A 15,984-nucleotide genomic window follows, 5' to 3' on the forward strand; every position below is an offset into this window, starting at 1 on the left:
TGTTTATTGGCCTTTTAATGAGGAAAATTGTGCTTGCTGTCTTCTGAAATACACTGGCTAAAAGATTTTTGCTGTGAATCTCCTCAGGACGTTTCCGTGGTAACCTGTCGGGAAAGAGAGTGGATTTCTCCGGACGAACGGTCATTTCGCCTGACCCCAACTTACGAATTGATGAAGTTGCTGTTCCAGTCCATGTCGCCAAAATCTTGACCTACCCAGAGAAGGTCAGCACCTCTCCCTCACCTCAGAGCAAACCATACCACCTGAAATTTCACAACATGAAGTTTTACTCTTTTTTTTTTTTTTTTTCCCTAAAAAACCCAGAAAGATCTTTCACGTTCCTCACTGGTTCATGAGACCCCTAACTCACTGGTTCAGTCCACCAAAATGAAATGAGTGAAGTGAGTAACAAGCTGTGTGTGTGTGTGTGTTGTCTCAGGTGAATAAAGCTAATATAGAACTGATGCGGAAACTTGTGAAAAACGGACCAGACCTTCATCCTGGGGCTAACTTCATCCAACAGAGACACACACAAATGAAAAGGTAAATGAAATTCACCTTACCTCAAAGTGTTTTGTGATTGAATGAAGTATTGGACTGGTAATCTAGGCTTAGTTTTGTCCTTCCGGATAATAACTTGTCATTGAATGACTGTGTGTCTGAAGCAAATCCTTATGCTGATTAAAAAAGAAAGTCACTGTCCTTACTATGACACAGTCGTCTTGCTCCATATTATGGAAGCAATATATTTATGAATATATGTATGTGTGTTTTTATATATATCTACAGAGAGAGAGAGGGAGAGATTTGCTGTTTAATAGTCAAAAGAGTCAGTATTAAACAGTATAGACATGCTCTCAAGTAAAAAAAAAAAAAAAGAAAAGAAAAAAATTACACCTCATGTCTGTTTTCCTTCTTCTATGGTCCTTCTGATTTTTTGATTTTGTTGTTAATTGTTCAAATAATTTATAAAAGAGCATCTTGCAAAAGACTGAAAGAACTTGATGCTGTACAGAAACAGTCCAGCTTGGAGTATCTGTAAAGGTCTTGTGTAACTGGTCTGTGTGTATATGTGTGTGTTTGTGATTAATTGTGTGTGGAATATTTTTATTTATTTATTTTTTGGTTTGGGGTGCTGGGGGCAGGTTTCTGAAATACGGGAACAGGGAGAAGATGGCTCAGGAACTGAAGTACGGTGACGTGGTGGAGAGACATCTGATCGACGGTGACATCGTTCTCTTCAACCGCCAGCCCTCCCTACACAAACTCAGCATCATGGCCCACATTGTGAGTCTGTCATAAACCTGACATTACCTTGTCATAACGGGGCTAGAACTGTTCACTCTTTTTTTGGCAACACAACTGACAAAAGTCTTTTCTTTCTTTCTTTCTTTCTTTCTTTCTTTCTTTCTTTCTTTCTTTTTTATTTGAGAATGTTTTGCCCTTGCATAAGAAGAATGTCATGAAATGTCATAGAAGTGAAATTGCCTGGTCCTAAATGACATGTGTGCTGACTCTATTTGGTTGACTTTCATTTTACCTTGCGTATGTCACAGCAACTGAGTGTTCTGTGTGTGTATGTGTGTGGTTTACAACACAGGGTAATGTTCAGTTAAACAAGTTTTCTCTTTTTCTCTTTCTTTTTTTTTTTTCCTCCTCCTCTTACGCGATTCCTACTGGTTTGTGTTTTCTCCCAGGCGAGAGTGAAACCTCACCGGACGTTCCGTTTTAACGAGTGTGTGTGCACACCATACAATGCCGACTTTGACGGTGACGAAATGAATCTACATCTGCCCCAGACAGAGGAAGCCAAAGCAGAGGCTCTGGTTTTAATGGGGGTGAGAGCAACCCTGCCCTCAATCTGTACCTCTCTCTCTCTCTCTCTCTCTCTCTCTCTCTCTCTCTCCCCCCCCCCTCCCCTCTCCCTCAGCTTTTTATGTTTTCATCTCACAGTTTTTAAAGGACTAAAAGCAATTACAGTTTGACAAAGCCCCTCGTGGCTAGCGTGGATCCTGTGTCTGATGAGTATTGAGGGGAAAGAGAGAGTGTTTTTGTTTGGAATGCTATTTGTGTACAGTGGCATTTCAGCACGGTGTCCAGTGTTTTAATTTGGAGGGAAAAAATGTTCTATCAGCTACAAACCCAGCTCATTAAGTATATTAAGTATTGTTTCAGCAGTCGCTTAGTTCAGTTTAATCTCAGCGCGTTCTCTAGAACCTCCCATGGCACATGGCACACGGCACACAGCGCTTTGTGTTTATTGTGAGGAGTTTGAAATCTGTTCATTTCTCAATCCCTCCTTTTGTCTTTTTTTTTTTTGCGTTCAGACCAAAGCCAATCTTGTGACCCCGAGAAATGGCGAACCCCTGATTGCAGCCATTCAGGACTTCCTGACAGGTGAGCATTCTTACAACTTTCTTTTCCCTGACAGCCAATCAGACGTCTCCTTTTGTCCACTGATTAGAGTCCATCTGAGTGGAAAAACTCAGCGAAGGTTTTGATTGTTCTCGTGAGTGCACCTCCCTGTCACCCAGGATAAAAAAAAAAATGCTCTTGAGAGCCTTTTGACAGGAGAGAAATGTCGTTATAATCATACGCTCAACAGATGGACTGCCTGACAGAACCTTAGTCACGACCCTGACTCACTGTCTCTCTCCAGTGAGGAGTGATTTCTGTCTTTCTCTTATTGTGTAGATTAGATAGAGAGCTTTGAATGAACCTTCTCTGCCCTTAGATGATCTTGATTTTTGGAGACATCCTTTTGTTTTAGAGCTGTTTGTGCGACTTGTGTTTCTGTGTTTTGTCCAACAGGGGGAGCCCTTACGCTTCAGGCTCTTGACTGTTCTCATATCTTTGTGTTGCTCTTGTTCCAGGTGCCTACCTCCTCACCCTGAAAGACACATTCTTTGACAGATCCAAGGCCTGTCAGATAGTGGCCTCCATCCTGGTGGGGAAAGATGAGAAGGTCAAAATCGCTCTTCCACATCCTGCCATTCTCAAGGTGCGTGCTGTTCTCCTCTCTCTCCACTCCTTCTCACTGTGCGTCCTCTTTCTCATGTCTGTTTCATTATTGTCACCTCTGTTTTCAGCCCATGGCTTTGTGGACAGGGAAGCAGATATTTAGTCTGATCCTGAAGCCCGGTAAGGAATGTCCAGTCAAAGCCAACCTGCGCACTAAAGGAAAACAGTACTGTGGCAAAGGAGAGGACCTGTGTCAGAATGACTCCTGTGAGTTTCACACACCGTCTTGCCTCCATGGTCTTCGGTGTTTGCCGGAGCAAAACTATTTACTGTTCAGATAGACTGGCTGCAGTTCAGATTTTAAAACCCCACCGTTTTTTTTAAGCACAGTTGGCTTTTGCTGTTTACGGTTTTCGTCTTTTTTTGTGCCACAAATGTGTGTGGTGTGACATTGATAAAACCAAAAGTGTAACTTTAGCAGCATTTTCAGTATTTATGCAAGTGTTTGTTTTGGAACAGTTAAGTGAAGAGCGAATGACTGAAACCGTACGCTGTACATCATACGCCCATGTGAGCGTTTGTTTCAGCGCAGGCTTAATGGAATCTGCTCTGAGTAGCACCACATAACTTTTGTTTTCTCTCCATCACGCTGTAGTTGTGGTGATCCAGAACAGCGAGCTGATGTGTGGAAGCATGGACAAGGGAACCTTGGGCTCGGGTTCGAAGAACAACATCTTCTACATCCTGCTGAGGGACTGGGGCCAGCTGGAGGCAGCTAACGCCATGTCAAGACTGGCTCGCCTCGCTCCAGTTTACCTATGTGAGTGTCTGCTGCCCCTTACTGGAGGGATGACACAATAACACTTAACCAGAGAGACATGACATCACTGAGGGAGTAACATTAACTAATTAGCAGCTTTTAAATATTTCAACCATTCAGCAACCTGACTCAGAACCACACATGGTCTCTCTGCTCTGTGATTTCAGATGCAAGTTGTGAAAATTTTTTAAATGTTGTCTCTTTGATTTTGGCTTTGTTTTGTGCTGAAACTAAAAGTCGTTATCAGACACCTGGTCAAGAGGTGGTACTTTAACAGTGAAGGTAACTGCAACCTGGGTGAGTTGAACCTTAAAACAGTGCACCAGCGTAGCCCTGAGTAAAACCTTCAGGTTACTCTGAATATGTGCGACCTCTGACACAGAAAGTGAGAAATTACTTTTTCTCTGGATGTGCACATCAAATTATTGAGCCAAACTGACTTCAAGTGGTCTTACATGTCCATTCTTATTGTGATCTACCTACTCAGTCACCATTTTACCAAGACGTCAAGTTCCAGAACACCTCTGCCTTGCTCTCCTCCTGCTTGACTTTTCTCCCCTATGACTTGTCTTCTAATAGTACGTTTCTATTTCCAGTGGTGTGAATTGTGCCTGAGTGGTTTGACTTGGTCTTTTGATCAGTGCGGTGTGTTTGCGTTCTCCTAAAGCTAACCGAGGTTTCTCCATCGGCATCGGAGACGTGACCCCGGGCCAAGGTCTGCTGAAGGCCAAGCAGGACCTCCTGGATGCGGGTTATAAAAAATGTGATGAGTATATCGAGGCTTTGAACACGGGCAAACTCCAACCGCAGCCTGGCTGCACCGCTGAGGAGACACTGGAGGCAAGAGACCAGACGTATTTGTTTTGTTGCTGTTGTTTTGCTTTTCTCATGATCCTGTCTGTTCTCTATGGGTTTCTTATGTAGCTGTCTGTAGCTGATGCTTAGAGTCAGAGACAATGTCACTGAAAAAAAGAGGGTTAAAAAAACAGATGATATAACTCGCCTGAAGTCATTTTTAAAGCTGTTGAGAGTAATAATCATGGTAATAGTTTTGGCGGTAGCTAATATGATTAAGTTTAACATTTTTATACAATTATAGATGCGGCCGCTTAATGATGTGTTATAAGTGTGTGTATGGTAATTGTGTGTGTATGGTAATTGTGTGAGTTGTATGTATGTTGTAAGCGTGTCTATATGGTAATTGTGTGTGTATGGTAATTGTGTGAGTTGTAAGTATGTTGTAAGCGTGTCTATATGGTAATTGTGTGTGTATGGCAATTGTGTGAGTTGTATGTATGTTGTAAGCGTGTCTATATGGTAATTGTGTGTGTATGGTAATTGTGTGAGTTGTATGTATGTTGTAAGCAGAGCTGTGCAGTCGAAGTCGGGAGCAGTTATTGGGTTACAGGAGTCTGTAAAAATGTACGACTCTGGCAAAATGTAGTGTATATGCCAGCGTATAAGTCGATCCCGTGTATAAGTCGACCCCCAAATATTAGAGGTGTAATGTAGGTTTAGGCCTTTATTCGCTGGATAAGTTGATCGCCAAAATCATGTTGAACTTTTGGACCTCGTACGCTTACGATTTGGGCCTAGGCCGGGCCTGTGGACCCGTACGCTTACGATTTGGGCCTAGGCCGGGCCTGTGGACTCGTACGCTTACGATTTGGGCCTAGGCCGGGCCTGTGGACTCGTACGCTTACGATTTGGGCCTAGGCCAGGCCTGTGGACTCGTACGCTTACGATTTGGGCCTAGGCTGGGCCTGTGGACTCGTACGCTTACGATTTGGGCCTAGGCCAGGCCTGTGGACTCGTACGCTTACGATTTGGGCCTAGGCCAGGCCTGTGGACTCGTACGCTTACGATTTGGGCCTAGGCTGGGCCTGTGGACTCGTACGCTTACGATTTGGGCCTAGGCCGGGCCTGTGGACTGATACGCTTACGATTTGGGCCTAGGCTGGGCCTGTGGACTCGTACGCTTACGATTTGGGCCTAGTCCGGGCCTGTGGACCCGTACGCTTACGATTTGGGCCTAGGCCAGGCCTGTGGACTCGTACGCTTACGATTTGGGCCTAGGCTGGGCCTGTGGACTCGTACGCTTACGATTTGGGCCTAGGCTGGGCACCAGAAGTCAACAAATAGGACCGTTTCATACAAAATCATAAATGTTTTTAGTAAATTTTGGATCTCGATTTCTGATTTAACCCCTAATGTATAGATACAATGTTTCTATAAAATTTGTAGGGATAAACGTTTCAGTCCTCTACAATATAATTTTAATTTCATGTTTCAATCACTCAAATTTTATATTCAAACTATGCTGTAATCTTGCAAAGGAAGGGTTATGCACCTAATTGAGTTTATTTCTTTTAAAATGGTCATTTGTTACGTTGTTTTAAGTGCTCCAGTTATTTTAGTTTTCACTTTGAAATCTTTGTAGTAGGGTGTACTTCAGATTTTTGAACTGGTAAAGAAAGATGTTCCTGGTTTTCTTTTGTAGCATTTTTGTAGTTTATTTCTGTAATATAGAATGTAGAATTTTACTGTAACCTTTTGATAAAAATATAGCCTCTTTTTTTAAATTTTGTTTAGTTTTATGTTTAATATTATTCAGTGTTTGTAACTTCTCGTTGGAAGTGATGAAATACCTTGTTGTGTGGGTTCGTTTGTGTGTGTTGTAGTTGTGGATAGTTGAATAGTTTTAGATGTGAGTGGTCTTTATTCTCAGGTGAATGTTTTCATGGTGTGGATTTATATGTGTGTGTTGTAGTTGTGGGTAGTTGAATGGTTTTAGATGTGAGTGGTCTTTATTCTCAGGTGAATGTTTTCATGGTGTGGATTTATATGTGTGTGTTGTAGTTGTGGTTAGTTGAATGGTTTTAGATGTGAGTGGTCTTTATTCTCAGGTGAATGTTTTCATGGTGTGGATTTATATGTGTGTGTTGTGTTCCTGTTGTAGGCACTGATCCTGAGGGAGCTGTCAGTGATCAGAGACCATGCGGGCAGTGCCTGTCTCAGAGAACTGGACAAGAGCAACAGTCCTTTAATCATGGCCCTGTGTGGCTCCAAAGGTACGACAACCACACACCCAGTCGTCCCTCTCTTCTACAGCCACATTCACTCTTAATGTCTCTCTCTCTCACTCTGTCTCTGAGTAGCTCACTTCAGTTAAAAACCCCACTCTCTCTCTTCTCTCTCTCTCTCTTTCTCTGTCCTTCTGTGAGAATAGCTCTGTGCTCTGTTAAAAAGGGCGGGTGTTAATATAGTGTTGAGTCATACGTCATTCAGTGAAACTGTGTAAATATCACTGGTGCCTACACTGGTTGACTTTTAAGATTAAGACTTTATACGCTACATTTCTGTCTCAGTGTTATTCCAACTAGTCCAAGTATAAGACAGATTTGTAACGACAGATTTTTCAGGAATTAAGTAAAACATTTGGTGTAACATTTTTATATCAAGTAGTATATAGTTTTTATCAAATATGCTCCATATGTTTTACTTTCATGTGACGTTGTCATGGAAACGTGTGATGTGTAGGCTTTAGCCCATGTTAAGCTAACAGTGAAAGCAAACCCTAATCCTTCCATCTTACTGTACGGTTTAAAAAAAAAAAAATGTACACACACACACGGCTAACTGCCACAGAAATAGGCAAAGGGACAACTTGGTTAAAGGAATCTGTAACATGAATGTGACTAAATTCTTTAATTTGCACAGTTTGTCTTCTAATACACCCTTTATGTGTTTTTTCCATGCAGTGGTATTCCATTAGAGGACTTTAAAGAGTCTACTTTGGTACTTTAAGTTGAGGTGGATGACAAACTAATTCTCGTCTTGTCTGTGAAAACACACCTCGCTTTTTCACAGAGCAACACCATTATATGTCAGTATTATATGTGTAACTGGGGAGACGTTACATGTTACATAGCACAGTAGCTGACATGGTTCTGTGTCACAGAAAAGTATTATATAAAGTTCTAACCAACAGCTGACATCCACAACTCCAGAGATATCTGTTCTGATGTGATTCATTGTCAGTGTCCACTGTCTATTAGTGCAAAACCACTCTCACTGTCTGGCCCAACTCTGAGAACAGGGATGTGTTTATTATCCATTAATTTCTGTTTAGATTGAACAAAACATGACATTTGTCCTGGGAACATAAAAACATACTGCTTTTTAATTTTTTTTTTTTAAGTGAATATATTTACCTGTCTCTGTTCTGAGTGGTTCCTCAAAGCTTTATCTCCCATGCCATCCCCTTTGAGATTGTGTCATTGACAACCTTTTCAACCACAGTAGGTAATCAAATTGGGCTGCTTCCATGGCAACGGACCTGTATCTTTCAGGGCAGAAGAGTTTTTCCGGAAAAACTCGAAAGAAGCGCATTGTTAAGAGTACACATGATTGTCCTCAGGACTCACTGCACTGCATGAATTGGTCATTTAATATTCTCATCTCGCTTTCTTCTATTCCTCTTAAGGTTCATTCATTAACATCTCGCAGATGATAGCATGCGTGGGACAGCAGGCCATAAGTGGTTCTCGTGTCCCCGATGGTTTTGAGAACCGTTCCCTTCCTCACTTCGAGAAACACTCTAAGGTAATACGCTACAGTTTCTAGAGCCCTGAACTGGACTGAGTCACACTCACACACCTGACCTGTTTGAATAATTGGGACTTGAGAGAGCATTTTAACTTGTTCCACATCAGTCCAGCCCCGGTTCCCGCAAATCTGGGCCAAGCGCATAACAAGTCTTTCAACACACCCACGATTACCTCCAAAACAGAAACACAGAGCATTAGACAGCCATTTGGGCATTCGGTTGAAAGGTCGTGGCTCTAGCGACATTGATTGAATCTTTCTGTGATTGTGCAATTGATTGTAATGTGGCAGTTCTTTCAAGGACAAATTAAAAAGAAAAAAATCAATTGCAGTGTGCACCTGCGGTAGCGCTGTCACATGGTTTTTCAGTGTGCACGTCCAGACATGTAATGGAGAAACGGATAATTGATTTGACTGCACACTGGCCCATCTCTTCTGAGGGAGTCAATTACTATAATTATTCAACATTATTGCCTCACCAGAAATGCCATGCCTTCGATGCAGGGTTGAGAAGTCTCCAGAACATGCCGTTCTCATACGTGACCGTTTTCGCTTAATATTTGTTTGGTGATCTGTATGTTCAATGCAGTGTATGTGGATAAAAGTCAAAAGTATGTGGAGTCAATTTCTGGGTGTGGAATGTTAGAGAAATGTGTGTTTTTTGTGTAGGCAGTGTGTGGGCGTGAGAGAGAGTAAAGTGCGACGAAGAGAATGAAGGAAGGAAGGAAGGAAGGAATGAATGAATGAATGAATGAAGGAGTCCTGTTGTGTGTTGTAGCTGCCTGCGGCCAAAGGCTTTGTAGCAGACAGCTTCTACTCAGGCCTCACCCCCACTGAGTTCTTCTTCCACACCATGGCTGGACGAGAGGGCCTGGTCGACACCGCGGTCAAAACGGCAGAGACAGGATACATGCAGGTACTGGGCTCTCTGTCTCTCTCTTTTTCTTTCTTTCTTTCTTTCTTTCTTTCTTTCTTCCTTTCTTCCTTTCTTTCTGTTTTTCTCTTTCTCTCTCTTTCTTCGTACACACACACACACACACACACACACACACCACATGCACAAATATATATGTACACCCGTGGCGGCTGGTGAGCTGGAAACAGGAGGAACAAACCTCCCTTTTAAATCTATCATTGATTTCAACCTGTTCTTGTTAATCCGTGTTGATTAGCAATAAAACTAATGATTCACAGGGTAATTAACATACTGATACACACTTACAATTCTCATTCTGTCTCCCTCTTGGCCTTTTCCTGCACCACACTGATAATGAGCCACTAAGAATCTAAATAGTTAAAGCGGCCAATTTTGTGTGCGTGTGTTTATTAGAGGAGTATCCGGTTTCTATAACTCAAAGGGTGATATGATATTGATGTCCGGAGCAGATACTCAGAGAGCACCACCTGCCGTCACCCTGTTGACTTTCCAGTAGAGACCAGTTGGTTTTCTCCATTGATTTATTCTCTTTCATATCCCAGCTGCTTCCCTAAACACTCTGTGATACTACAGGCATGATGACAAGGTGCTACTCACTGACGTGTTTTTCCTCTCAGTTATATCCACTTGTCCTTGGGTTACATTGAAGCCGGCCTAAACAAAGAGCGGCCTGCCAGAAAAGCTGAATTGGTTATTTTAATCTGAAACAAATTCCCGAAGCAACCACCAAAGCTTTTTCTTTCTTTTTTTTTATCACAACCATTCAGAGTTTCTACCATTCAAAAACCATTCAGACCTTTCAGACCAACTGGTCTCCTCGTTCCTGGCATTGTCTTAAATGAAGAATCGCAAGAATCTTGATCACATCTCTTTGTTGTCTGTGTTACTGAGTTTAAATTGCATGTATACACACACTAGGGGTCTAAACACAATGTAACTCATCCTTCACTGTATTTAACTGTTTTATTTGGTTTTACTTTTTAAAAAAAGAAGTGAACCAAATTGACCTAAGAAGATTTGAACAGTTTGTGGTGTAGCTAAGCATAATGTGAATCTTGAAGACACTTCTGTGTTCCTAACTCATGATTTGTATTTCTACAGAGGCGTTTGGTGAAGTCACTGGAAGACCTGTGCTCCCAGTATGACCTGACAGTGCGTAGCTCCACGGGCGACATTATCCAGTTCATCTATGGCGGTGACGGACTTGACCCTGCGGCCATGGAGGGAAAGGATGAACCATTGGAGTTTAAGAGAGTTCTGGACAACATCCGGGTAATGTTACAAATGACCCGCAGCTCTGTTATCACATGGAAAAACAATTTGACAGAACATCAAACCATTTGCTCTCTAAGTTGTATAGACCAAATTTAGGAGACAGTTTTAAAATATTCTGGAACAGATGAAACAGTTGTTGCTAAGTTACAAGCTTCTCTCGATGAACACTGACAAACAAAATAAGTCATTGTGGGGATGTTTTTAAATTATTTTAAGATACACAAACAACTTGGAACATTTGAAAGTTTTAGACTGCCTTTTGAGTATTCATAAAAAAAAAAACAAAAAAAAAAAAACAATGTTGTGTTTTCGCTGTCCAAGAAAACTTTAGTCTGCAGACAGAAGACATTGGCATAAACAGTGTAAGAGTAATTACACACACCACTTCTGCATGGCTACCATTTTAATGCTTGTGAATGGTACATGGCACATTTAATTTGTTCAGACATGTATAACTTTGAATAAAGAAAGCTAAGGCTTTCTGGGTTTGTTTGTTTGTTTTAAATGCTGCTTTGTTCATTTCTCTGTAGGAATGTCTCTTTGGCACTCTACCTTGCAGAGACACAGTGAAATGTAGTACTCAAAAAGTATTTTCTCCCAGAAATCATTTGGGGTATCGTCTCTTTGTCCATAATTCAGGATATTCCTATAGAAATTTAGCAAATGTCACTGAACATTCATAAAAAGGTGCAGTTGTTGGCATGGCAACTGACAGCTTCACGATGATGACCGTCACATTCAGACATAGTTTGTTGGAGTTGAGTTGGTCAGTTAGGAAGGAGAAGTGGAAGTTACTGTTAAAAACTACAGTGCTCCTTAAAAGTACAAGAAACACTCATCTCTCAGTTTGGACAAGTAATCTCATTTTTGTGTGTGAGTGTACATTTGAATAAATTGTGCTCCGTCTCTTTATCTGTAATGACTACTTTAATAACACGTCCTCTATTCGCTAAACAGTTTCTGATAGCTTCCTTGTGGATTTTTGGTTCGTTTTTTCTAACTGAACATTCTTGCTTACTCCACATTTGTGGGCTGTTTCGCATGGACAGCTGTATTACCCCAGCATGTCTATGAGGTTTAAGACTGTTTTCAGTCATTCCAAAACGTGGAATTAGTCTTAGAGTGGACTGGTGAGTCTCGGAGCGTTACACACTGGTTTTATAACCCTCTGTCCTTTGATGAGCAGAGAGACGGGTGTTACACAGGTAATGTGTGCTCTGTTTTAGACTACAGCACCGTTTATCACACTTACCTGTGCATGTCAGACCAAACCGAACAAATGTCTTACCTTCATATAGGCCCTGTAGACTTTATACTGGTAATCAGCTTTCTGATTGGTTGCCTTTGTATCCATCATGTGTGCATCTGACTTGATTAATATTATTGACTGAACCAATGAGAATTGCGGTTTATGAAGCTGCCGATGGTCATTTACCCGTTTTTATTCCTCCACGTGCATCAGTTCTTTTTAACAGGAAGAATTTATGGATGTCAACTCTGCCTGTTAGATAAGCAGGAACATATCCAGTGCTGTATCAGAGCAGTAGTTCTCAGCTCCAGTCCTGTGGGCCCCCTTTCCCTCATGTCTTTGTTTTACCTCCTCATTATCACAGTTAATTGAGTCAATCAAGGACTTAATGATTAGTTGATAAGTGGACTAAGGTGTGTTTTGTTTCAGCTCAGGACTAACACTCCTTATTCCACTGATCAACTAATCATTTTGCCCTTGATAAACACATGCAGGAAAGGGGGTCCACAGGAGTTGAGATGTACTGTATTACAGGGTCACAGACTTTGATGAGGCACCGTGTATAGCTCACCACATCAGATTCGTTTTCCAACTGGAGAGAGGTGTCTTGTTCAGCAAACAGGAGTAAGTGGCGGAAAATTACGGAAGAGTGCTCGGAAAGTTGAAAGCGGAGGTTCTGTTCAACAGAGACAAATGGGTGTGGGATCGGAGTGTGGCGAGGCCGAATCCTGCAGCACAGATGACAGAACCCTGGAGAAAAGTTCTAGATCTGAACACATATCGAGCATCTTATTTATGAAAGTGATCGGTTTCTTTTTTTTCATTTAATACAAGAAAGCTACAGTTTGTCTCTGCTCAGCTGGTCTTTCTGAGTTCTTTATTGTCAAGCAGTGTGAAGAAAACATGAGAGGAAGTCGACAGGGTTAGAAGAAAAGTCTTTCTTCATTTAATTGAATTTGCACCTTTATTTGTAATTGAAATTGTTGCTTTTGTGGTATTTTGATTTGTTTGTGGTCTTTTGGTGGAGACCGTCAGCTCATACTGTAATTAAGTTACTGAGGAAAATTTTCTGAATCACTTACATTTTAATTTTGGTTTTTTTTCACTCATTGAGGTGAGAGCAGTAGGCTCTTAAATATTTCCAGCAGTAAATCTGTGATAGCAGGCATGAAATTGAATATCTTTAGCCGTCTCTGGAGTCGTTGTTCATAATCTTTTAAATTATACAGTGTCAAGATTACACAATGCTCCTTCTGCTGTATAGGAGGAATGCTAAGCAGTGGTTCAACAACCGCAATTATAAGATGTACTCTGAGTGGATCAAAGTTTTCTTATTTTTCCTTGTCTGTTATTATACTTTCTCACTTAACTTATTCAAAACAGTGGGGTAACAAACCCAGCCCTGCTGGATTTGAATGATAGCTATGCATACCAGGCCTGTCTCACCGTAAAAAAAAACACATCTTTTCCTCAGCAAATGCACTTTTCTCTTCTGTTGCATTACGTGAATAAATTGTGAATTGTGAACTTTGATGGTGTTTTGAGGACATATTTTCTGCAAATAACAGAGCAGAAAGTAATATCATCTGAAGTGACTTAAGAAGTTTGCTTTCTCATTTCTTTTTTTCTTTTGCTGTTTTTGTTGTTGTCACAAACAGACATTAAAATGATTTGTTATTATTTTTTTTTGTTTTTAAGGCGGTGTATACCTGCCCCAGTGAACCAGCCTTGAGCAGAAACGAACTGGTCATGACTGCAGAGTCCATAATGAAGAGAAACGATTTCATCTGCTGTCGAGACACCTTCCTGGAGGTAAAAGTTTTAATTGAGTTGTTTTTTGTTTGTTTGTTTTTTATTAGGGTTTTTTTTTCATTTTTAGTAACTGTTTTTTCCCTCTGTGTTGTTGATGATGATCAGGGATCAGGTTATTAAAAAAACAAACAAACGGGTGTGGGGGTGTCAGCACCTGATCTTGTGGGACATGTTGACTGTGTTATGCTGTTGATGTTGAGTAATGGCTCTGTTTCTTTTATGAGCAGAATGTGGAAAGGGTCTTTCAGGAACGACAGATACTGCATCCCGCTACTCAGTCTTAGTCTCAGCTTCCGTTAGTTAACGTTGAGTATATAATCACACACACACACGCACACAAGCAGAAGAACATAGAAGAATAGTACACACTGTAGCTCAAGCCCGTTGGCCTTGGCCAGTGCAGCATCTGTGTCAGTTGTTGGACAGTTTCTCATTATGATAAAACTACAGCCTCTGAGTGTGTTACATGCAATCACAGAGAATGCTTTTGTGTGTGTGTGTGTGTGTGTATACTACTGTTCTTTTCAAAGATATTTCCAGATGAAACCCGTATCCCTATGGTCCTCCCCCACCCTTTTCTCTTAAGATCATTACTTTTAGCAGTGAACCTGTATCTTTTTTTTTAAGATCATTACTTTTAGCAGTGAACTTATATCTTTTCTCTTAAGAGCATTACTTTTAGCAGTGAACCTGTATCCTTTTTTTTTAAGATCATTTACTTTTAGCAGTGAACTTGTATCTTTTCTCTTAAGATCATTACTTTTAGCAGTGAACTTGTATCTTTTTTTTTAAGATCATTACTTTTAGCAGTGAACTTGTATCTTTTCTCTTAAGATCATTACTTTTAGCAGTGAACCTGTATCTTTTTCTCTTAAGATCATTACTTTTAGCAGTGAACCTGTATCCTTTTTTTTAAGATCATTACTTTTAGCAGTGAACTTGTATCTTTTTTTTTAAGATCATTACTTTTAGCAGTGAACCTGTATCCTTTTTTTTTAAGATCATTACTTTTAGCAATGAACCTGTATCTTTTTTTTTAAGATCATTACTTTTAGCGGTGAACCTGTATCTTTTTCTCTTAAGATCATTACTTTTAGCAGTGAACCTGTATCTTTTTCTCTTAAGATCATTACTTTTAGCAGTGAACCTATATCCTTTTCTTTTAAGATCATTACTTTTAGCAGTGAACCCGTATTCCTGTTGTTTTTAGATCATTACTTTTAGCAGTGAATGTTTCTCTGCTCAGAGGGCTCAGGGTTCAAGGAAGTATCAGCGATCTTTTCGTGAGTGGTTTTAATTCTTTCAGACTTTCGGACCCGGTGATGGCATAAATGAATTTGACTGCAATGGATGGGGAAACTTTCCTAACACCAGAGTGTCATTCTCTCTTTCTCTCTCTCTCCCTCTCATATACCATACATAGCACCATTTTAACGAATTCCAGTGAAGTGTGTTTTGTGGCTGTGTTGTCATAGAGACTGTCATCGGGTCTAGTCTGGTGAATTGTTCGTTAAGGTCGGTCGTCCGTGTCTTTCTCTTGTTTGAAGGATTTGACAGAAACGGGCTCTGAGAAGTACATGGAGGTACAGTGGTGTTAGCATGTCTGAGTATTACCATGGAAACATGATTTAAAGCAGGCTGTAGCACTTTTAGCTTATGAAACACGTGGAGGTGCTTGTCTGCTCTGTGTTTTTGTTTGTGTTTGTGGGGTTTTGGGGGTTTTTTTGGCTCTCAAAGAAACCTGGTGAACTCTAACACGGATGTGACTGCGGTTGTTTTCGAGTGTGTGTTACACACTGTGTCCAGTGTCCCCAGAGTCTCTGACAAAAGCTCACACTCACAGAGAATGCAGCTCACTCATTTGTCGTCCTCAACAATGTGTGTGTGTGTGTGTTAGTGTGTGTGTCTTTGTTTGTTTATTTCCCTTGTTAAAATGGGTAATTTGTTCTAGTAAGTTCTGTTGTGAGTGCCTCAGCTTAACGACTGTGAGTTTGTGTGTGTGACGTCTGTAACTGAATCAAAACGTGACTGAATTGCACTCGTGTGTTATGGTTGTGAAATCATTAATGTAAATGGCAGTGTCCGCTCAGATTGCACATTACAGTGGAGATAACGTAGCTTGAAAAATGACTGACTTTTCCATCTCACCCAATTCAAGGAAATCAAAAAGTTTATCAAGACCATCTCTGAGAAAATCAAGAAGACCAGAGACAAATACGGCATCAATGACAATGGTAGTACTGAGGTAACAAACCCAGAGAAACATACAGAAACAGTGTGTGTGTGTGTGTGTGTGTGTGTGTGTGTGTGTGTGTGTGTGTG

General features: G+C 40.9%; 1 protein-coding gene across 1 annotated transcript in view; it reads left to right on the forward strand.

Moving 5' to 3' along the window:
- The window catches only part of polr3a (polymerase (RNA) III (DNA directed) polypeptide A), a 29,376-nt gene that overhangs the window by 5,265 nt on the left and 8,127 nt on the right, over nucleotides 1–15,984 (forward strand). Inside the window, exons 8-22 of the mRNA XM_030775345.1 lie at nucleotides 88–224; nucleotides 440–543; nucleotides 1,146–1,287; nucleotides 1,698–1,838; nucleotides 2,328–2,397; nucleotides 2,874–3,001; nucleotides 3,090–3,228; nucleotides 3,617–3,781; nucleotides 4,449–4,621; nucleotides 6,741–6,852; nucleotides 8,268–8,386; nucleotides 9,168–9,305; nucleotides 10,428–10,598; nucleotides 13,549–13,662; nucleotides 15,821–15,907. Of these exons, the coding sequence (XP_030631205.1) occupies nucleotides 88–224; nucleotides 440–543; nucleotides 1,146–1,287; nucleotides 1,698–1,838; nucleotides 2,328–2,397; nucleotides 2,874–3,001; nucleotides 3,090–3,228; nucleotides 3,617–3,781; nucleotides 4,449–4,621; nucleotides 6,741–6,852; nucleotides 8,268–8,386; nucleotides 9,168–9,305; nucleotides 10,428–10,598; nucleotides 13,549–13,662; nucleotides 15,821–15,907 (1,940 nt within the window). The remainder of the gene's footprint in view (nucleotides 1–87; nucleotides 225–439; nucleotides 544–1,145; nucleotides 1,288–1,697; nucleotides 1,839–2,327; nucleotides 2,398–2,873; nucleotides 3,002–3,089; nucleotides 3,229–3,616; nucleotides 3,782–4,448; nucleotides 4,622–6,740; nucleotides 6,853–8,267; nucleotides 8,387–9,167; nucleotides 9,306–10,427; nucleotides 10,599–13,548; nucleotides 13,663–15,820; nucleotides 15,908–15,984) is intronic.

This window comes from Chanos chanos, chromosome 5 (assembly GCF_902362185.1).
Source record: "Chanos chanos chromosome 5, fChaCha1.1, whole genome shotgun sequence".
Classification (NCBI taxonomy): Eukaryota; Metazoa; Chordata; class Actinopteri; order Gonorynchiformes; family Chanidae; genus Chanos; species Chanos chanos.